The 24627-nt window shown below is 42.5% G+C and overlaps 1 protein-coding gene across 1 annotated transcript in view; it reads left to right on the top strand.

Moving 5' to 3' along the window:
* The first annotated feature begins 757 nt into the window (after positions 1 to 757).
* Positions 758 to 24627, top strand: part of LOC123760050 (ubiquitin-like activating enzyme 1) — a 45893-nt gene continuing 22023 nt past the window's right edge. The window contains 1 exon segment of the mRNA XM_045745453.2: positions 758 to 1018. Within this exon segment, the coding sequence (XP_045601409.2) occupies positions 938 to 1018 (81 nt within the window). The 5' untranslated portion in view covers positions 758 to 937.

Consider the following 24627-nt stretch of genomic DNA (forward strand, 5'->3'; position numbering starts at 1 on the left):
CTTGTGGGGCGGTAGTGGAAAGGGTTACAGAGGCACATAATGGGCTCGGGGACTGAACCCCACAATTCATTTAGCTAAGCAAGTTACAATCTTGATGAGCTACATAGTTACAAAATTCAATGCACAACCATTCTGTGAGATGGGGATATTAAACTAACTTAGTTTAGTTCATTTATTATGCACCCTATACCCATCTTATGGGCGGTAGTGGAAAGGGTTACAGAGGCACATAATGGGATCGGGGACTGAACCCCACAATTCATTTAGCTAAGTAAGTTACAATCTTGATGAGCTAGTTACAAAATTCAGTATAAGTGTATGGATCATCCAGTGATTGATAAATAAAAAAAAACATAAAAGTACACACATATAATAACAATTATGACTGAACTCTCGTTTAAATGATTATATATTTGTGAAATATACAAATAATTAAAGGTTTATGTTGGTCCTACGTATAAATATTTCTATAGTGACGTATACAGTAATGGTCAATACAACATACCGCAAGTTTATTCATAATAATAACAATACCGACAATAAAAATACAAAAATAATCTTGCCATGGCGGGGAATGGCAACTGTGGCGCAGGTGGAATATAAATCACCCCGGTGTATATTACGTCCTATATGTGTCTTTATGGTATATTGGAGTTTATTTGTGGAAAAGAAGACCTAATTGATTTTTGTAGAGGTATGTGAGGGCGGAGGTGGGCGGTAGGCGGCCGGTCGAATCTGGGCGGCGGAAGACATAACGTCGTAGTCTCTTTGTCGACGCCGAGAGGGAGAGGCGCGTGGTGGAGTTTTCCCTTTGGGGTGTTTTTTATGCTGGCAACCTCGTGTCTCGTCTGAGGGTGTCCCGAGCCCGGGTGGAGAGAGAGACCGTGTTTCCGCAAAGCTTTGTGAACGATTTATGTGTGAGTGAATCGCGGGATAAATGTCAGAATTGCAGGCTGAAAATTCACAGCCACCACCGTGCAAACGCCCGCGCCTGGAAACTGCTGTCAACGGGAGTACGGTAAGTGCATTTATTAGCCCTCTTGGCCCTCTTATTTGAGCGGCCAGCGGTTGTATTCTTAAGTTTGAAGCGTCGTCCTGCTGGGTAGTGAAGTTTTCTGGGGAATCCCTTGCCCCTGTAGGGAGTTATGAATGAGTAATTATAGTTTTTAAAGTTGGGGAGAGCGTCGCGAGGTGGTGGAACGTGCCCTCTTCTCCAAAAATATATCTGCCCCGTTAAGGTCTTTAGAAACCTGTAAAGATAACAGAATTCTTCCCCCCTAGAACCTGTGTTGCTGGCAACCATGGTATGGTTAATTTATCTTTAATTATAGTTAAGCTAGCTACTGCAGGTACTCTGGAGGGAGAAAGTATCTGGTCGTCAGTCGAGAAATATATAGTGGCTTTTATTTATCTTTTGAGGGTGTCGAGTCTGCCAAGGTTAAAGATACATAGGCTAAACATTATTTAATTGAGATTGGGCTTGTTTGTATATATTTGAGACATCTTTTTAGGTTATTTAGATCAAATATAGGGTATGGTGGTATCGTATGCAGATGTTCTGAGCAAAAATGTATAATTTAAGGCTGTCGTGGGTGTGGTCAAATCATAACCAAGACAGTTCAATAAATCTCATTTTCAGATTGTCAGAACCTTTTGTATTGTTATATTTATATATATTCACATTAGCTTAAGTTAGGCAGTGTTAGGCCCAGTTGGGTAAGGTAGGTTAACTAACCCAGCTGCCAAACTGCCCTGTGCATACAGACTTGTATTCATTTGGTTACAAATAGTTTTGGGTATGCTTCTAGTAGTTTGGTTATCTTTGGTAAAGTTTTAAAATCAACTGGTGAGCTGTAATTAAAAGTAATTATCAGGAGAAAGCACTAGGCCATTAGGAATGGTGCCCAATCATGCGGACAGTTAGGGACGCTGACCTGCAAGCTTACTCTTCATAGATTAGGCTTTAAAGTCTCCATACTGGTAGTTTAAAATACTTCCATTTCATGCATGATTCTTTTAAACACAAATCATCAGAGCATCTGCATTGTATAGAGATGTCCACCATTCCTTTCCCCTGTCCCATCCCAAATCCATATCCTGATCCTTTTCAAGTGCTGTATACTTATAGTGGCTTACTGCTTTCTCCTGATAGTTATCATCCCTTCCCCCATACCATGTGGGTAATGGTGCCTTCTCCACAGGTGAAGAAATACACTGGGGAGCTCACTTTGTGGCCACCTTGTGGCAGTATGCAATTAGTACTTGTACCGTGTGATGTGATAATTGTCACAATGTACTTGTGACAATTAGAATACTGAGCTCTGGGTTTAACACCAGGTTCAGCTCCAGATGTGGTTTAATACACTACTGAGTAAAGGAAGGCAGTCAGTTCTCCTTGATGTGACATTCTGAGGTTTACTGGGAGGGAGGCGGTCGGCCGAGCGGACATCACGCTGGACTTGTGATCCTGTGGTCCCGGGTTCAATCCCGGGCGCCGGCAAGAAACAATGGGCAGAGTTTCTTTCACCCTATGCCCCTGTTACCTAGCAGTAAAATAGGTACCTGAGTGTTAGGCAGCTGTCACGGGCTGCTTCCTGGGGGTGGAGGCCTGATCGAGGACCAGGCTGCGGGGACACTAAAGTCCCGAAATCATCTTAAGATAACCTCAAGATTACTGCAAGTGAGTGGTACAAGGCTTGCTGTTGTGGGTTGATCCTCAATTCTTTGAGTTCAGATACATCAGATAGAATAAAAACCTAAGAATTAAGAAACTGCAGAAGGTCCATTGGCCAATAGGTAACAACTTTTATTTATATCTGCCCAAACTCATTTATATATATATGTTTAGCCTATGCTTGAAACATTCAAGTGATCCCAGGGGCCAGATTCACGAAGGAGTTACACAAGTACTACGAACGTGTACATCTTTCCTCAATCTTTGATGGCTTTGGTTACATTTATTTTAAACAGTTCACAAAGATGAAAAATTCCCAATCAACTGTTGTTATTGTTATCAGCAGCTTCCTTGTGCTTCGGAGCTCATTAGCTGTTTAATAATTATTAACAAAGCCACCAAAAATTGAGAAAAGATGTGCAGGTTTGTAAGTGCTTGCATAACTGTTTCATGAATCTGGCCACAGGTCTATGTTACCCAGTAATCTGTTCCACATATCAACATCTTTGTTTCCTGACCAGAATTTACCTAGGCCTTACCTAAATTTAAAATGAACTAATTTTAATCCATTGTTCTGTGTTCTATTTTGTATTGATATATTTAATACCCTTATTAATATCCACCATGTGCCTATTCATCCACATGTCACCAAAGAACTCTTTACCTTTCTAAAAAATGCTAAAAAAAATTCAGTATCTTTATACGGAATGTTTCAAATTTGCAGCATTAACTTTGCCAACATTTGCTCAATGCATTCAGTGAATTTATCCCTTCATCTACATCCCTCCATCTATCCACCCATCTGTCCATTGATTTCTTCCTCTATCTTTCCATCCATCAATTTATCCATTTACCAATCTTATCTATCTATCCATTCATTTATCCATACATCTCCATTTGTCCACCCATTCTTCTATCCATCCATTTTCCCCCTGATCACCCAAGTCCCCAACCCTTGTCCCCACCCTTCATCCCTCCCCATGTTCTCCCTTCCTCCTCCTTTCCTCCTTTCTCCCTCCTCCTTTCCTTCTGCCTTCCCCTTAGGCCTCTCCCGTTTGCTCAAAAAATGTATGGGTCTTTCCCCTCCCCCCTCATCACCCACTTCTCCCACCATCTTGGTAACCACTTTTCCCCTCCCTCCCCTTCACACCACTGCTTTTTTCTATCCTACAGTATTACAAATAGCATACTAAGATCGTCTCACTCTCTATAATATTAAATTACATTCACACAATACAATGGTTCCCCCTTTTGAATGTGTAAGTTGTCCTTTCTTTTTACGTTGGGGGAGATTTTAGACCATACATTGGAATTTTGATTTAACGAACCTCAATTCAGAGAAGCTCTGAATTTACTCACCTGATTTGGCAAACGAGTTCGCTGAAGCAGGGGATGTGTGGATTTGCTTAGAATGTTGGGACCGAGTTCATAGATAGAGGCAACATTACAAGAAATAGTTTGGCCTCGGGAAAGCCATTGAGCATATCTAAAACCAAATTCTATGGTTTTTATTTTTCCAAGTTGTAGAGATTTTTGTTCTGTAAAATATGGGTCTTTGTTCCTTCAAAAATTATTCCATTAAAATGAGATTTTGAGGTGTGGGAAATATGCTAGATTGGTTAAATCTTTTACAGACAGGTTCCCTTGGTTGTTGCATTTCATATGACACATTGAAATTCTAATTGCATTCTGTGAAATCAGCCCAAAGAGCATGGGGAAATTAGATATATATGATAGCACTCTTAATATGGATCCAATCATGTTTTAATGAACAAATCCACAAGGGCCGTGATAAGGGTTCGAACCTATGTCCAAGAGGATCCCAGACACACCTTAATCGACTGTACCGTGACATGGTAAAAGAATTGCAACCGGGAGGTCTATTGACCTCACACGGATCCTGCAGTCGATTAAGTCGCAGCTGGGATCCTCTTGGACGTAGGTTCAAACCCTCATCACGGCCTTTGATGATTTGTTCATTTGATGCATCACGCTATTGGGATTTCTGTGTGGAATGCTTTTAATGATTTTTGTAGATGGGCACAACATTAAAAAAAATTGTACAGGGCCTTGGGAAAACCATTGAACACATTTAAAAGCAAATTCTATCGTTCATTTTAATTTTGTTATTCCCTTTTTTTCATTCACTGCTATGGGTCCTTTTTTCCTTTGAAAGTGAGATTTCAAGACTACGGCATAGAAAAAATGGTTAGATGTACAGTTTATTAAATCTCTTTAGACAGGTTTTCTTGGTAGTTGTCCTTCATATGGCAGGTTGAAATTAAAATATCACTTGGTGAAGTTGGCTCTTACAGCGTCAGAAATATTAGGGAATGGTAACTTATTATGGCTCCAATCATATTTTGATGATTTTTATAGATGGACTCACCATTACAAGAAACAGTTGAAGCCTTGGAAAAGTGATTGAGAATATTTAAAAACTAAAATATTTATATATTTTTTTATTCAAGTTGGTAGGGTTTTTGTTCTCTCAGATATGGCACTGCTACTCTTTGAAAATAAGTTTTGAGGAAGGGAATGTGAGAAATAAACTAATGTGGTTAAAAAAAATTTGCAGACATGTTCATTTGGTAGTTGTTTATTATAGGTTCTAATTAAAATTTCAGTAAGTGAAATCAGCCCATAGGGCATGGGAAATGCATCCTGGAGGGATCTCTGGCTGCACCAAATTGGGGTTTGCCCCATATCACTTAGGTATAGTTCGCTGAATTGATGTTGTACTGTAATTGTTTTCGATGGGATGTGGCTTTATTTTAAATAACAGGAAATTTCTGGTGATTTTACCAAGATCAATGAATAATGCTGTATATTTCTATAAGATTTTTTTTTCCAAAATATTTGTGCAGGCATATTGGCAGGCTGTGCCAAAAGCTGTCAGTAGGGCTCTGAATGTGACCCTATCACACTACAGTACAGTATTTCCTTTTGAATTCTGGCGACCTCCACCAACTAGCCTATGTTCTTCCCATACCATAGCCCATTTCCCTGCCAATTAGGGTGAGGCTAGACCCCAAGTGTCTGGCCTACAACTTTGGACAGACATACATTCTTATAGTACAGATACTGTATATGTAATATATATATTACATATAAGCCAGATGCTGCTAACCTTGCCCAAATTTGCAAGGAAAATGGCCTGGGCGCCTGACAGCTGGGTGGACAGTGCTTCGGATTCGTAGTCCTGAGGTTCCGGGTTCGGTCCCCGATGGAGGCGGAGACAAATGGGCAAAATGTTTTTCACCCTGATGCCCCTGTTACCTAGCAGTAAATAGGTACCTGGGAGTTAGACAGCTGCTACGGGCTGCTTCCTGTGGGTGTGTACCAAAAAGGAGGCCTGGTCGAGGACCGGGCCGCGGGGACGCTAAGCCCTGAAATCATTTCAAGATAACCTCAAAATAGGGTATGAGCAGACATAGGCTGGACAGAGTAGCCAAAGTTAAATTTTTTAAGAAATATTAGTAATTATTCACTCCCCCCCCCCCTCCCAACCCATCTGATCTCAAGGATTCAATTCTGCCCAAGTGTGAAATATTGGCAGAGATTCTTAGAGAGTTTATCAGGAAAAAATTTCTGTATTTCCTTAAACAAGACAGAACTGTAGTTTCATTGCTCCCTAATATTATATTTGGTGACTGAGAAGAGGGGCTAATTGGGGGGGGGAGGGGGGAATGTGGGAGGGAGGGAGGACAATAGTAGGGGTGGGTCGAATGGCAGGGTTAGGAGGGACAGGAAAAGGGGGGGGGGAAGGGGGCAGGAAGAAACATCCTCCTAGATGTTTCACTTCTTAACGCATTCCATTTACTAACTACTTTGACACTGAAAAAGTTTTTTCTAATTTCTCTGTGGCTCATTTTGGTACTCGATTTTCCCAATGGGAAGAGTGAGCGAGTGAGGGAGGGATTAACTTGCGATGATTTTGGGGCTTAGCTTCCCCACGGCCCGGTCTTAGACCAGGCCAACCATACACCACCTAAGAGGGAGGGAGGAAAATTGTGTTTTTCACCCAATTGCTTCTGGGTGAACAGGAGGAGGAACAGTTTGGTGCCAAGTAAATCCTATCTGTTTAGGAATCAAACCCAGATCAAATCACTTTCAAGACCTGGGACTAGTGTTACCTCTATACCATCAGGGACTATGGTGTGATGGCAGCATGTTTGAGTTAAGATTAAGCTCTAAGCTAGAGAGTATACACTTGAGACCACTACACACAGATATGTACACATACACTCAGTAGGCCTACCAGGTTGAGGGAATGAGGAGTTAGTCCTACTTGTGGAAGGCAGCCTGGGTAAGCAAATTCTGTCCATTTAGAGGAATTGCTATGTGGAGGTTGTGATTATGGAAGTTCTACCGAACAGTACGTGTCAAAAATGGAGTTTAGTATGAATGGGTAGATTCGATTGAGAGTGCAGTATTCTGTACATATTCATTGTTAACCTTGTGTGTGAGATTCATGTAATACAGCACATAAGCTCGGCTATCAATCGTTTTACTCCAACAGGCCGTGTAACAGTATTCTTACTGGTGTCCAAATACCCATTATCATCATCATGCATTCATTAGTTCTACCAGGTATAGGTACTTGGGGATTCCTCAGCAGCTGGATTGAGAACTCTGCAAATTCATTTCATGGGCTAATAGGCCTTCTGCAGTGTCTTTTACTAAATTTTTGTTAGCCACTGTTGCCTACAGAAATTCAGTATTACACAGTACTGTATTGTAATTTATCTTTTATATTATTTGTAACCATTGGTGACATTTTTAGGCTGTGATACCATAAGATCTAGTGCATTCAGTGAATCAACAAGATTGCAAGAGGATATTGATGCGCACATTTTAAAATCTTGTCTAATGAATATATAATACAGTACTGTATTTTTACGATATAAAAATAGTGGTTCTCTGGTAAATAAATACCCTCATCGTGACATTTATTCCTGGTGATAGGATTTTATTGTTTAATGGAAATGGTAACTTGTGAATATTACTATTAAAATGGGTGCTATGTTCCGCTGAACTATGCACCAAACAAAACTGTAAACACTCCTCATTCATATAATTTAAGAAATGGGATGTCTATAACAAAATAACTTTTACTCACTGAGAAATATGAATAGCTCAGCCTAGAATTGCCTGAATTATAATTAAAAGTACTGTAACTACTACTTGATACTCAAGTAATATTACTTGAATAATTACATTCTCTGTAACATAGCAAAAAAATAAGTGCACAGACAAATCAGTACATTAAAAAGCACATTTTATGCTTAAGCTGACTGTATAATAGTAAATTGAGCACCACTAGCACGATTTGCTCTGGCAAATAAGCAGATTCAAGGCAGGAAAATATAGGAATCTGAGTCAAAGTAATAATATTTACCAGATATCAGGTGAACCAGGTTGAAATTATGAAATCTGAATGTGAATGAAGGTCTGGGAATAATGATTAGTAGAGATCTTAAGCACCCTCCCCCCCCCCCAAATAAATAAAAGCATAAATGTATGGAATTAAGCAGATTGTATACCAACATATCGGTATACAATTGGATATATCATATCCCTCGGGCGATGATCGGGTGCATCCAATCCCTTGATCGTGGTCGTCCCAACAACATTACCAAGATATATTTCTAGAACCTTAGTAATATGACTTGTTAGTCTTCTGCTATCTGGCCTCTTGTTAGGCCATTCAGTTTTGGTCACTGTACCAAAAGTATATACAGGTTCACTTAAATGCATAGAGAAATCCCTCAGGAATTTAAAACCTTCCTTATGAAGAGATAAAAAATATAACTTTGTCTAGAAAGACAGAGTAAGAGGTTACATGATAGAAGTACAGTACTGTAAATAAACAAGGCTGTAACTATATCAATACAAAATATTATTCAACAAGAAACGGTGGATATAAACTGGAAACATTTAGATTCAGGAAAGACTTGGGTAAATACTAGTTTGGAATCCACTTCTTCCTCCTCCCCAGAGTCCTCATCATCCCACCCAGATATCCCCCCCTCATCCACTCCCCGGATTACATTCCCCCGGTCATCCGCTCTTGGGATTACAACCCCCCCTCCCGTTCATCTGCTACCAGGAACCCCCCCTCCTGCACGGTCATCCACTACTGGGATTCCCCTTCCGGGTCATCCACTACCGGGATTCCCCTTCTTCCGGGTCATCCGCTCCTGGGATTCCCCTTCCCCCGGGTTATCCGCTCCTGGGATTCCCCTTCCTCCGAGTCATCCGCTCCTGGGATTTCCCCTCCCCCAGGTCATTCACCCTCCCCCGGGGCCATTCGTTCCCGGGATTCCCCTTCCCCCGGGTCATCCGCTCTCGGGATTCCCCTTCCCCCGGGTCATCCGCTCTCGGGATTCCCCTTCCCCCGGGTCATCCGCTCTCGGGATTCCCCTTCCCCCGGGTCATCCGCTCTCGGGATTCCCCTTCCCCTGGGTCATCCGCTCCTGGGATTCCCCTTCCCCCGAGTCATCCGCTCCTGGGATTCCCCTTCCCCCGAGTTATCCGCTCCTGGGATTCCCCTTCCCCCGAGTTATCCGCTCCTGGGATTCCCCTTCCCCCAGGTCATCCGCTCTCGGGATCCCCTTCCCCCGGGTCATCCGCTTCCGGGATTCCCCTTCCCCTGGGTCATCTGCTCTCGGGATTCCCCTTCCCGGGTCATCCGCTTCCGGGATTCCTCTTCCCCTGGTCATCCGCTCCTGGGATTCCTCCCTCCCCCGGTCATTCGCTCCTGGGATTCCCACCTGGTCATCCGCTCCTGGGATTCCCCCTTCTCCCCGGTCATCCACTCTCGGGATTCCCCCTTCCCCCCGGTCATCCACTCTCGGGATTCCCCCTTCTCGCCGGTCATCCACTCGGGATTCCCCCTTCTCCCCGGTCATCCACTCTCGGGATTCCCCCTTCTCCCCGGTCATCCACTCCCGGGATTCCCCCTTCTCCGTCATCCATTCTCCGAATCCCCTTAACTCTCCGTGTTTAATTAACGGCACTACTTAAACCATTCTGAGCGCTTGACCTTTTTCATACTTCTACCGCTATTATGCGCCTGACATTACACATTTATAGAAATATGAAATTGGACCATGTTACAACATATATATCATGAACAAATATTTGATGGGCGAAAATGAAACTTATTACTTAATGTTTAAATATATTATCGTGTCTACTTGAGCCTTCCCTTTGTTTCTGCGTGTGGTTTTCCTTGAATCTTCGTTCGTTTTCTGTGGCACTGAATAATTTCCATATTTCCATTACTTTTGCTTTCATTTGGTCGTTGGTTATTTGATTTCAATGATGATAAATCGTGAAATTCGGCTTTGAAAGATTAAGATTTGTTTGAGCGATCGTAATGGATTTACCCGAGAGAACCAGCGTTACGGTAGCGAAATGATGTCAGCGATTTGGGGAAGCGCTGGTGATGACGTCACGACCAGCTGTCAAAAAGGGCTTTGTCTGCCTTTCGTCCGGCCTGTTTGTTGGTGCTGGGCTGATGGATGATTTTTTCTCCCATATGGACGAATTCGTGAGCAATTGTTACATAGGCAAAATGTACTTATCAAATAGATGAAGGGTATTAATAGCTTTAAAGCCCGATGCTACTAAATCTCACCACTTGAGTTGCCGGTTCTGGTTTAGTAGATTTGGGAAATGATGATGAGCTGCTAGGAATGGAAGTACAGGGGATGTGGAGATGGCGATTGGCTGGAGGACATTGCACTAGAGGGTGAAGGTTGAAGCGTTGGTGGTGTAGTTGGTGTAAATATGGGAAGATATGGTGTAAACGGCCTGGTAACTGGGATGGGAGGGTGTGCGCACGCCGGCGGCCAGCGAGCCACCAGCACAGGTTAGTTGCCTTGGTGTTAGTGTGCGGGATACTCTCTGGCTCCACTCTACACAGTACACTGCCTTAGCCCCTGCTGCTGTGCTTGTCGGCCGAGGCACGCTTACTGTGCACTCTGCGGTAGCCTAGACCAGCGGCGTTTGATCTGCCAGAGGGATACCAAGGTAAAAATATTGTCACTTTCGTACAAAGCTAACTCAACACTCCCCGTCCCCCGGCCTTTTTCCCTCCCCATAATCCTGGTGCAGGTTTGTCGCCTGGAAACACGGTGACACCTTTTTACTGGTGGTGGGGGTTAGGCTGGCCTTCATCGATCAAGGTAAGAGAAGATGCAGTGTCCGCCGCTTCTCACCACCACCACGGGCTGTGACGTCTGCAGTAGCCGCACATGAATGCACAAGACTGCGTCAACCCCGCCCTTTAGTACCCCTTTTCCCCTGGCTCTCCTCGCAGCCTCTCGGCGCCAAATCGCCGCCACGTGAATGGACAACACCGGCGTCTCTTGACACAATTTAGGCATATTTCCCGGGCAAGCATAAGTTATGACGTCATAGGTGCACGTCATGTGATTTCTAGGATCTTTTGTGGTTGGTGTATGCGGGCGTTTGGTGTGGGGGTCTGTCATGATACTGTTAAGTTACCGGCTGACGTAGTGGCATCTGTGTCACAACTAAGTACTAATACATTATCTTTGCTCTTCAAGAACATAGAAATCTTGGCAGATTTGTTAATTGGAAAATGGAAGTATGATTAAATAATTTTTTTTTATTTCAACCCACGCCGTTCATCGGAAATTGTAATCGCCTCTGCTGGTATTGTGCGAAATTTAGGTCACCAGGTGCATGGTGCGGAAATGTGCCAGTCGGGTTTGGTGCGAATTAATGAATTAACTTTTCATTGATCCTATTAATTAGGTTTGCGTGGTTTTGTAATTTTATTGTCTATGTCTTGTACATTGTCAGCCTCACCTGAATTTATATATTGAGCAGATTTACATGGCTTCGGTGACTGAGCGTTCCTGTCATTTTAGATTTGACCAATAACAAAAGGCAATTTGCTAAATTGTGTACATTTAATTTTCTTCTTAAATTGGCTTTGATTTCGTAAAGTAATTAAGATTGGCATTTTCAAAAACCTCTTGAGTACAAAGTGTATTAAACAGATCCCTCACACCCCTTTATTGGCCCACCTCCAAACAGTGGCCTGCCCTTCGTACCCCTTTCCTGGCCTCTAAACCCACTCCATACCTTTGACCCTAAACTCACCACATACTAATTCCTGCCCCCCTTCCTACAGCCTATCCGGCTCCCACCCCCTCCGCCCACAGGCTTTTCTGGTTTCAAATCCCTTCTCCAGCATATCCTGCTCCCAAAATCCATCCTCCCACAACCTATCCTGGCTCCAACCCTCCCCCTTCCCACTGCCAATCCTGATTCTAAAGCCCCCACGGCCTATCCTGCTTCAAATCCTCTCCTTCCCTCCCGGCCCACAACCTACCCTGGTCCTAAATTCCTCCCAGTCTATCCTACTTTTAAAACCCCTCTCCCACAACCCATCCTGCTCTTAAATTCTTCCAGTGGCCTATCGTGCTCCTAAACCGAGCAGTATGTAATAGGAGCCAGGATGTAAAAGTGATTGCAGATCGTGTTTAGAGAAAACGTGATGCTGAGTAACCTAAACGGTTTTATTATGTTCTAAGACAGCATTTCTGAACTTTAGGAGCAATGGCACACATAGGGGGTGATGGAAATGCTGTACAAATAAAAAAAGAAAATTGCAAAAATTCAAGTAAATACTTTTGTTTTACATATAAGAAAGTGAAGCAACACTTGACCACCATGATGGAAAACGAAAAAAATCGAACCTCCCTAATTTGGGTTCCATTTGGTACGAAGGTGACACCATGCTTTTGTTCATTTGGTGACTCGTTCTGTACGTGTACTGGACCACGAGTGTTAGATGTCTGGCATTACACTATCAGACAGACTGCTAGAGCAGCTCAACCCTGTTTCCTCAATCCTCTCTTTCTCAATCCTCAAGGCTTCGAATGTGGGAAGATTGTGTTCAGCTATGTCTATCCGTCCGTCCGTTTGCTTGTTTCTGTTAACATTGTCGGATTGTGTTTTGTTTTTGTTTGGAAGGTTACTCCAGGTTCTAAAATCAAATCGATTAAAATTTGATGATCTAATTTTGTGTTGCTTTTGGCATCTAACATTTTGTTGACAGGTTTTTGAGGTGGTTCCAACTGTAAACATTCCTTAGCAGCCGCTTAAGTTTCCTGTTCAAATCAACTGACGTTTTAAACATAAGTCTACTATAGATCACTATAATAAGGGGGTACCACCGCTGGTGCAATTGTAGGGACCCACAGCCTCGAAGAAGGAAATAAAGGGTATTCAGAGAAGACCTTGTGGATTCTCACTGAACACTTTAATCGTTTATTGATTAATCAATCGACTTGAGAATGGTCCAGGACGGACCGAAACGTCGTCGTCCCTTCAATTTCTAGTGTGTGGTCTGGTCAACATACTTCAGCCACGTTATTGTGACTCATCGCCTGCACTTTAATCGTTTCCTCTCTTACTACCCCTATTATATATATATATATATATATATATATATATATATATATATATATATATATATATATATATATATATATATATATATATATATATATATATATATAATAATTTGTTTTATTGCAATGCTACAGTTTACAGAGAACACACACACATATATGACAATATAACAATCAGTGTTCGAGGACCTCATCCAGCTCCTCGGAGGTTGGGTGCATACCCAGGATAAAGCACGCATTTCCTCTCAGAACTGAGGCGCTGTAACAAGAAACTGGCCGCTCACGAGTCTCGTGAGTTTAGATCACTATATATATATATATATATACACCCCCATATATATATATATATATATATATATATATATATATATATATATATATATATATATATATATATATATATATATATATATATATGGGGGTACTATTGGCTTAGGTTCAATAATACTGCACAATAAAATATCTAACTAGACCGAAAGGTAGATACAAATGTGAAGGGTAAAGGTAGCATAGAAACATCCACTTTTAACATGAGGCATCAACTTTTCAACCTGTCAATAAGTGTAGAAAGTTATTTCCCTTACAAAAGGTGAAATTTACAGTTGTGGGTCCTGCAGAATTTTTTTTTTATTGGGGATAAAACATTGGAGGTGAAAGTGAAGGAAAAATGTTGATGTGAGGTGAGATGAGACATCGCCGGCGGAGCTGTCCTCATTGCTGACACAGATCATGTTTGGTAGCGTAGTTAACTTTGTTCTTTCATGCCAGCTAACTGTTGAGTGTGTCATGCGCGTCAATGTAAATGGTTGTCTAAACAAATGTTGTGGATGTGTGTGTGTGTGTGTGTGTAAATCACGAAAATTAACACAAATTAACGTGATGTCAGAATGTGAGTGTCAGACCACGGAAGAAGAATTGAAACGAATTAACTTAAGTACTTGCGTATATTAAAACATCTCCAGAAGGAAGGAGGGTATGTATATATATATGTGTGTGTGTGTGTGTGTATATATATATATATATATATATATATATATATATATATATATATATATATATATATATATATATATATATATATATATATATATATATATATATATATATATCACTAAGAACTCTTTGAAATTGAGAAAAATAAAATTATAAGGTAAGATTGAGGAGACAGGCGAGAAGGTTGCAGTCGCTCTAATCCTCTTAATGAAGAGAGTTTACACATACGTTACAACTCACATTTTACAGTAACAACTTTCCCGCACAAAATCGTGATTCTATATTGTACTTGTATTTTGAAATGTGATCGCAGTTATTAATTTTCCACGTTGCCGTTAACTGTAAGACTGCAGTAGCATCAGCAGCAACAGTTCGGAAGCGTGTAATATATTTCTGGAGCCTTGGCATTGGTCTACCTTACCTTGTGATGATTGCCAGGATCAACGTCAGCGCGGCCCGGTCTCTGACCAGGCCTTCTGGTTGGTGGTCTGATCAACCAGCCTGTTAGACGCGGCTGCTTGCAGCCTAACGTATCACCTACAGCCTGGTTGATGAGGTATCCTTTGGAGGTGTTTATCGATTAATGTCTTGAACACCACGCGAGGTTGGAAATGATTATGTATCTCTCCCGCCTGGGCTTCATAGAATACAGATTTAAAATGTTTAGTCGGTCCCATTAATTTAGATGTCGAGTGGATTCTAGCAGTAAAGGATCTTTGCGCACACACTCCAGGTCAGCAGTTTCTCCAGCTTTGAATGAGGCTGTTATTGTGCAACAATATTCCTCCCTAGAGTGCACTAGTGTCTCGAAAGGTATCGTCAGTGGTATGGCACCTCTTGTTCGAAAGGTTCTAGGATCCAACATATTTTTCTTACAGTTGTGACAGCTACTTTGTGTTCTTTTAAAGGTAAGGTCTTCCGACATTATGACTCACAGATTTGCCCTAATGCGACGACTTACATATCCATTCGCTTGGACTGTATAGGTATATAAGACTGCTTACATATATTTTCCCTACTTTTACTTTTCTCGATCATTTTCAAGCTTTGAGGGAGGGACGGGGCGGGAGACATGAAAGAGGGAGGTAGGGGTGTTAGACAAATGAGGAGGGGGGTAAGGAAGTCGCTGGTGTTTTTGTTTTCCACAAAGGTTAAAGATGTTGGGGCAGAGCAGACAGAAGTGGGGGTGAATCTAGAGAAACCACAGCTGCGACTTGAAAGGTGTCGAGGAGAGAGAGGCAAGTTAAAGCACACGGCAAGCGTGTTCGAGACAGGTGGGTGGTGTTACCTTAGGATTATTCAGGTTGGTTGTTTCCTGATCTGTATATTAATTTAACTACTGTGAAATTGTCTTGACATAATGTTCTATCATTTACTGAATTGAGCCTTAGACTAAATAAGTCATGAGCCGCCTGTGGAGCAAGCAAGCAGTGATTTTTGCAGCCCGTTCATTCCTTACTGTTCTATTAACTAACACAACTAATTCCTTAGTTGTGTTCTTACAACTAACACTCGCTAATGTAGCGAGTGTAGTTGTATGTGTGGTGTGAGAAGAGGCGGACGGCTACCTGGTTACCCCTACTACCCTCCTCCCTACTCTCCCCCACCCCACCCCTCCCTCTCCCCCCCATGTACACCATCACAACCCTCCATATCATCTCACTGCGCTACTCACCATGCTCTCTCATCGTCCGTCTGTCCTCCCTGAGCCTTCCTACCTTCCCCACAGTCGGATCCCTCGCATCCCGTCCTTCAATCCTCTCCTCCCCGCCTGCCTCTCGGCCCGGCCCTGCGCTGATGACGTGTTGCTGAGTCAGAGTGGTGGAAGCGACGGTGGGTGTCAAGACAGTTATCGCAAAGGGAGCGGGTTCAGGGGTTCATGTTGGACGAGTCTCCATTTTGAAGTTTGTTCAAAGCGATGTGTAAGTTGACTCCACGCATACCCGAATACTGAATTACGTTATGGGAAGCTTTATGTAATAAATTAAGTAACCATCAACTTTAAGAATAGCGTATATGGGTGTCATATGAATTCGATAAATGATGCCTTGCTTCATATGGTGTCGATTGCCTTTGCCTTTTAAATTAGGCCTACTTCTTAGTGACTTACCAACATTTAACGTTTATGAACTTTGTCGATTTTGTTTACGTATTGATTATAAATATCATAATTTTCATTTATTTGAATGTGTACTGTTTATATTCGACTCTATCGAATAATATGTACTTTAAATCGGCGTTGCGTTTGGGGCGCTCTCCTTTAATGTCTGGGTCGGGTTGAGGGTGAGGTGGGGGCTTTAACACGTATGTCTGGGTCGTGTTGTGGATGAGGTGGGCTTTACTGTGTTATGTTATATTGGTTTGTTTAGAGCGTGCACAAGCAGTATTTCGTGTTAAAAACAAGGTGTGTCGTCAGTTGCACAGATTACGTAAAGGGTGGTGTATTTACAGTTTTTTTTATTATTATGCTCTACCACAGACGTGGTAGAGAATAATAAATGTGTCTACCACAGACGTGGTAGACACATTTACAATGCTAACCAGCATATATACATTTTCTTCTGTCCTTCAAGGACAGGGTTAGAGATGTGTTAAACATATAGTTTAACACATCTCTAAACCTGTCCATGGAGGACAGTTTGTGTCTACAAGGTCGAGCTGTTATCTCTTGGACCCCGCCTTTTCAACCGTCGGGTATTAAATGTACCGACTCTACCTATTTTCCCATATCTTATCTACTGCATTTATTTCTCTACCACACGCGCACATTCCCAGGATGTAAGCTAGAGCATGGTACATATTTACTGCTAGGCGAACAGAGGGATTAGGCGAAAGTAACTACCCATTTGTTTTTTCCTCGACTTGGAATCGCAACCAGTGCCTTTGGACTACGACTCCCAAGCGCTGTCCACTCGGCTGCGAGGTCACGTGCGCCTGTCGAAAAGATGCTCACTTGTCTACTAAATGTTGGCTTGCTTACCTTTGAAGTAGCATAATCGGACACGGGGTCTTTGTGAAGAATAGCTAATATTACTGGTGGGAGTTGAAAGAGGTGTGACAGTGTCGTCAAACACATTTTGACGACACTGTCAAAGTGTATTTGACAATTGTATTTGAATTGACAAGTGTATTTGAATTTGAAATACAACATCCGTGAGGAAATATATTCGGAAAGACCCATTGTTCTGCCCGGGAAGGATCAAGCCCAGGCAAGACCCCTGTGATCAAGCAAATCTCCCATTACATCCGGGTATTCTTTCTCAGTCGGGTGGTGTTTTCTGGAGAATAAAACTCGACTACAAAAATAAAACCCTTGTGAATTTTTATTTAATCGCCCTTCGTATTTTAATAAAATCTTCGTTAATTATTAATTTCCAAAGGCAGGCTGAAGCTGCCACGTAATGTATGGACAGATACAAATGTATGATGCACAGGGCGGGCTAGTTGAACAATGGTGGTGATGGGCGTAGGTCTGGTAAGAGGAAGAGGGGAGCCGGTCGGCCGAGCGGACAGCACGCGGGACTTGTGATTCTGTGGTCCTGGGTTCGATCCCAGACGCAGGCGAGAAACAATGGGCAGAGTTTCTTTCACCCTATGCCCCTGTTACCTAGCAGTAAAATAGGTACCTGGGTGTTAGTCAGCTGTCACGGGCTGCTTCCTGAGGGTGGAGGCCTAGTCGAGGACCGGGCCGCGGGGACACTAAAAAAGCCCCGAAATCATCTCAAGATAACCTCAAGGTGTTTGTATGGACGGGACGGGGGCGAGGGGGCTGAGGGATGATGTCTCGTTACCTCAAAAAGGTGGGGAAAGTACAAGTGGTGCGGGTTTAATTTAATTACACAATCTGAGTAAAGTCCGCAGTAAGGGGGACGAAATACACATAATTTCAGGATATTCTAAAGGTTATTTACTGTCCGTCTACAACAAATAAGTATTCAAAATTGCTAGCAGTAGAACGATTTCTACTTGCAGGAAGCTAGCTACATTGTAGAGATGTCAGGAAGCTCTGCCTTGTTGTAAGTGAGCAAGTGGAATGGGTTACACGTTGAGGTAGTTAAAGAACTTGGTACATATTATATCTTCAGAACTAAATATATATATTGAAGTAGATATGATAAGTATATTTCGTGTTTCGGCGACGTGTCCTGGCGCGTCGCACCACGCGACAACGTGTCCTGGCGCGTCGCACCACGCGCAACGTGTCCTGGCGCGTCGCACCACGCGCAACGTGTCCTGGCGCGTCGCACCACGCGGCGACGTGTCCTGGCGCGTCGCACCACGCGGCGACGTGTCCTGGCGCGTCGCACCACGCGGCGACGTGTCCTGGCGCGTCGCACCACGCGGCGACGTGTCCTGGCGCGTCGCACCACGCGGCAACGTGTCCTGGCGCGTCGCACCACGCGCAACGTGTCCTGGCGCGTCGCACCACGCGGCAACGTGTCCTGGCGCGTCGCACCACGCGGCAACGTGTCCTGGCGCGTCGCACCACGCGGCGACGTGTCCTGGCGCGTCGCACCACGCGGCGACGTGTCCTGGCGCGTCGCACCACGCGGCGACGTGTCCCGGCGCGTCGCACCACGGGGCGACATGTCCCGGCGCGTCGCACCGCGCGGCAACGTGTCCTGGCGCGTCACACCGCGCGGCAACGTACTCTCGTGCTAGTATAATAAATTATAATATAAATATACTGTATTATAATATAAATACTGTATGTTAAATATATTATAATATATGCACAGGATATGAGTTAAAGCAAACGTTACATTTGTAACCTTTTTGACCAAGTAACCCTGAAATAGTTTCGTACGGATGGGCAAAATGCCAGAAGTAATAGCTTTTGTAAGGTAGTCGACAGATTAGGTGATAGATCAGATGTTAATGGCAAGCCCGAAAACATGTGGCTTAACAAATGTTCGAGGGAGGACAAACGAAGTAAATACTGTAATGCAAAATAACAGTTAATTAGAAATAGCAGCTAAAGGAGAATAGCAAGGCAATGTAGTATAAAGATAGCTAGCTCTACACAAGATTAGTTTAAAAGTTTTTATAGTAGAGTAACTGACAGCATCTTTTGTGCAAGAAACTTAACCAGTTGGAATCTTAAGTGTTCATGCTGTTTGCCATAGTAGCAAACAACATGAACAATTTTATAATAGTTTATAGGAACGAGGAAGGGCAGTTATTGCATTATTGTAACTGGTTAGTGGCTGAGATACAGGAGATAGTTGATATTTGATCTTGCAAGCACATCTAGAAGAGTACTTGCTTAGATACATGTAAGTGAATACAGTACATGTATTCACTTACATGTGAATACAGTAAGATACAGTAAGATACATGTGAATACAGTAAGTGAATTGCTTTTTGCAGACAGGTGTGCAACAAATGTAGTGCACTAAAACCTTTGCTTACCACCTCCATCCAAAGTTTGAAGCAAATACGACTAGAACTAATTAATTAAAATTAAGAATAAATATATACCGGTAAGAGAAGAGTTCACAAAAAGTCGTACAGTATTTTTCTTCCAGTTTCATACTGACGGCTCTATTCATTGACAAATTCAGCCGCTAAGGCACACCTTTTTCAACTCTGGAATATAACTCACTCTTAGAGGATCTTGGCTTGCCTGACCAACCTTTTTTATCTGATGTCTGCCTCTTTTTCAATTTCAACTATGTTGGCTGTCTAGACTTCTGAGAATACGTCTCCTCCTCTTGGATACGAGCACTCGCTTAACCTACCCCAGAGAAATGTTTCTAATTATTAATTTTTTATATGACTGCCACTATCAATGTTTAGTGTTTAAACCTCTCCTTAATTAGTCTTTGTTGTTGGGGCTCAAAAATTGTTTCGTGCCTTAACTCCATACGTTTCCAAAGTTTTTGACAGGGTAGCCTATTTCAAGTGCTTCCATCATTTTAGGATTAAGATGCAAAAATTATAAACACTGAATGAACTGAAGAATGAAAGCAAAGACCAAATTTCAAACATCCAAATGATAGCTATGAGGCGGGTTCCAAAGAGCTAGAGCTCTCTCGTTTTTACTCTACTTCCCCAATCTTTGCCCCCGTGACAGTTACCATAGGATACCAGTCTGTATTGATCAGTATAACGATAGACCGGTCTCAAGGCTGTATTGAACCTCAGCTCCGTCCACGAGGGCCTTTGAACTCTCCACTTTCCATACTTTCCAAACTTGAAAGTTTAGAGTAAATTGCTGTCAGTTCAGGGAAAGAGTTAGACGATTCATTAACGTTTCCTTTGTTCATGACCATCTTTGTATACAGTATGTTTACACTTTAATGTCGATTTATGTATCTGAGCATTAACAAAAATAAATAATACAAGCAAATAATACAGTAATCACCTGCACACCCTTAGTTCATCAATATTCGAGAACGCTTTGAGGCCTCTTGAACAGGTGAGTTGGAATGTGGAATGAAGGAGATTGGTTAGGGCAAGACTGTCACTGAATATGGAAGGGAGGCATAATGTGATTGGGAGTTACTAGTGCTCCGTTTAGTAGTATGTTTGATACATGTGATGATTGATTTGCAAGTATTTTCAGGCGAAGGTCGACAGTATAGACTAGCAGATGATTGATTGAGGGAGGGTCTAGGAGCGGGAGCGAGGCATGGGGTTAGATGGTGCGCGTGTCTGGGGGGGGGGGGGGAGGGCTGAGGGAGAAATGCTGAGCTAGTAAAATCCAGTAGTTGATGATATTGCAGGTGGAGGGTGGTTGTGGTTGGTGCCGCTACCCGGGTAGTTGCTCGATGGACACACTATATTAAAACAGAAAGCTCTTGGTTGTAACTTAGATTTACATGTCACTTATGAAGCTGATCAGGGACTTGTGTGCAAATGATTTAAAATAATTAATGATTTTGTATTGAGCGCTGGTGATCGTTTGCGAGTTTAAACGCGGATCATTGTCCAATTATGATTTATTCATTACAAGACATTAGATGAAACTGTTGAATTGCTCAGTGAAAAGGGCGTGCTTGTGTGATAAAGCCAGTGTGCGCTGGTGCCAAAGGTTCTCTGAGAGTCTGGTTGGCATTATAATTTAAGCTTTTTCTCTGGTGTTTGTCTTCTCCTTTCGTTATATTGTAAACATGTTTATTAGGTAGTAATCAAAACATCAGCAAATTTGTACTGTTAAGAGCTTGTCAGCTGGTTTGCCGACATCATCGGTGTAGAGTTAATGTAATGCCTTGCCTGGTTGATACCTGGTTAATGGGGTTCTCGGAGTTCTACTCCCCAGAGGCCAGGCTTGACTTGTGACAGTTTGGTCCACCAGGCTGTTGCTTGCAGCGGCCCGCAGGCCCACATATCCACCACAGCCCAGTTGGTCTGGCACTCCTTGGAGAAAATTATCTAGTTTTCTCTTGAAGATGTCCACGGTTGTTCCGGCAATATTTCTTATGCTCGCTGGGAGGATGTTGAACATCCTCTCTGATGAACAGTATTCTCTGACTGTGCATATGGCACCCCCTGCTCTTCACTGGTTCTATTCTGCATTTTCTTTCATATCGTTCACTCCAGTACGTTGTTATTTTACTGTGTAGATTTGGTACTTGGCCCTCCAGTATCTTCCACATGTATATTATTTGATAGCTCTCTCGTCTTCTTTCTAGTGAGTACATTTGGAGAGCTTTGACACGATCCCAATAATTTAGGTGCTTTATTGGGTCTATGTATGCCGTATATGTTCTCTGTATTCCCTCTATTTCAGCCATCTCTCCTGCTCTGAAGGGGAAAGTGAGTACTGAGAAGTACTCAAGACGGGACAGCACAAGTGATTTGTATAATACAACCATTGTGATGGGATCCCTGGATTTGAAAGTTTCGTAATTCATCCGATCATTTTTCTGGCTGACGCAACATTTGCTTGGTTATGCTCCCTAAACGTTAGGTTAGACATCATTATTCCCAAATCCTTTATATGCTGCTTTCCTACTATGGGCACATTTGATTGTGTTTTGTACCCTGTGTTATGTTTAAGGTCCTCATTTTTACCGTACCTGAATACCTGATATATATCACTGTTAAACATCATGTTATTTTCTGTTGCCCAGTCGAAAACTTTATTAATATCTGCTTGAAGTTTTTCAATGTCTTCAGCCGAGGTAATTTTCATGCTGATTTTTTTTGTCATCTGCAAAGGATGATAGGAAGCTGTGATTTGTATTTTTGTCTATATCTGACATGAGAATAAGGAAAAGCAGTGGTGCAAGGACTGTACCCTGAGGTCCAGAGCTTTTAACTGCGCTTGGACTCGATTTTATATGATTGACTGTTACTGGTTGTGTGCTGTTTGACAGAAAACTAAGTATCCAGCATCCTACTTTACAGCTTATTCCCATTTACCTCATTTTGTGTGCAATCACTCCATGGTCACATTTATCGAAAGCTTTTGCGAAGTCCGTGTATACCACATCAGCATTCTGTTTTTCTTCTGATGCCTCAGTGAGAGGCCTTATTTCTATTTCATACATTTTTCTCGAATTAATCAATTTTGAATTGTGGTATTGTCCCCAATACTGCTGAATGAGTGCTAGTGAGGGGTAAGAGGGTGTGTTACACAGTTACATAAACTTGCCTTCCAACTCAACCAAGAATGTCTTTTCGGTGAGAACAAAGTATTAGAGCTCTTGTTTCAATGTGGACCCCTTCATCTGCAGGCTGTTGTTGTTACCTGCGTCACCGACTTATTATATGGGAATATTATTTCGATGTATACACGTAATTTACCGTAACAACAAGCGGCTGCAAGTTGGATCGGGAAATTGCCATACGTAGCACTAAAAATAAGGTCACTCGAAATCTCAAGCATTGCTTGGACAAATGCACCAATGGGATTTCTTTGGTATTTAATGCAGCTACGTCGCATGGGTTAGTTTTAGATCTTTACACTCATCCTCCTCCTCCTCCTCCAAAAGAATGCGTGCACAAAGAACAAGCATGTTCTTTGTGCGTGTACTTTGTGGAGTTATGTACAATTGTAGGGATAAAACTTACACATACTAATGTAGCCACTATCACACAAAGCATTTCGGGCAACGAAATAATGTTTTAGATCTTATAAGTGTGAAGACATGCCAGGCGTGGCCTTTTTTGTTCTGCATCTACACGAACACTGATATATATATACTGTATATATATAACCTTATATAAATTAGGAATTAAGTGTTAATCTAACGTTACCCTCTCGTAAGGGAGAATGTTGGTCGGCCACAGGTTTGAGGGATTGAGCCGGAACGCCGAGCAGCTCTCACGGCGTTCCGGCTCGTGTCAACGCCTCGCCTGCCCTTGAAAGTTGCCACGTGGGGACAGATGATGGGGGTGGTATTTCCCTCTCTCTCTCCCCTTATCAGTTATATGTAAATATTTGCCTGTTATGGGTGGTCTGACATGTTATGTGATTAACTGTCGTGTGGTGGTTGGCCTCGCGTGTGTGGGCGTGGTGGTCAGGAGAGTTGGCATTGGTAAGGTTGGGGTGTGAGTGGTGAGGTTAACATCGATCCCAAGCTGGCCTAGCTTGAGTTGTGCCACCTTGCTTCGGCCTCCATTTTCAGTGACAGATCGCTTTCGCTTCTATATTCTTCCTCCTCTGGTTCTATTGCATGCGCTCGAGTGGTGATAATTATAACCACACACGAGTCACAGGAACATATTATATTTTATTCGTCGCTATGGAAGACAAAAATGGGAATCGTGATGTGTATACCAAGTATTGTCTGCTAACTGTAGTGCATAAGAAGGCTATTCACTCGCACTAGCTAAATATGATCACATATTGTGTGTTCCATTACATAAGCTAAATCACGGTACTGTCTGTAGAATACTGTATTACGCATGTAACTTGATTAGCTAGGCCAAATGAATAATTGTGCCACGCTGTACTCGTGTTAAAAAATCTACCTGCTGATGTACCTGAACATACTACTGTATTTCATAAAAATTTGCTTAGCTAACCGAACACGGGTTCAGTTCCTAAATTCATTGAGTCAACCATTCTACACCGTCGACATAATTTAAACTGAAAGGATATTGAGGTGTAATGAATATGCAATAGTGGAAGGATAAACTGAAAGGATATTGAGGTGGAATGAATATGCAATAGTGGAAGGACATCCAGGAGTTGAAGCATGATCCTCGAAATCACAGATGCGCAGGTTAAAGTCAAATGTACTCAAAGTTGCTAGGTTTCTCGACCAGTAGTCATTTATCTTTCAAGAACCATAAACTTTGAGGTTAATTGTAAGGGCTCCTGTGTAGTCTTGAGCATGTTTACAGTGTCCGGCCAGTTTCATAGTGCTTGAGCATGTTGTTTACGGAGGCGCAAGATTCAGCTGGAGAGCGTTGCCACCTCATAGCTATTGTCTGACGCTCTCGTACCTCCTGGTGTTCCATTGCTCCTGAAGCTGGATGGTGGTTACGTCCAACAACCCTGGCCAAAGTTCATTCAACTTAATACTTGCTTCAGACATACATACATAC

The sequence above is a fragment of the Procambarus clarkii genome, chromosome 16 (assembly GCF_040958095.1).
Source record: "Procambarus clarkii isolate CNS0578487 chromosome 16, FALCON_Pclarkii_2.0, whole genome shotgun sequence".
Taxonomy (NCBI): domain Eukaryota; kingdom Metazoa; phylum Arthropoda; class Malacostraca; order Decapoda; family Cambaridae; genus Procambarus; species Procambarus clarkii.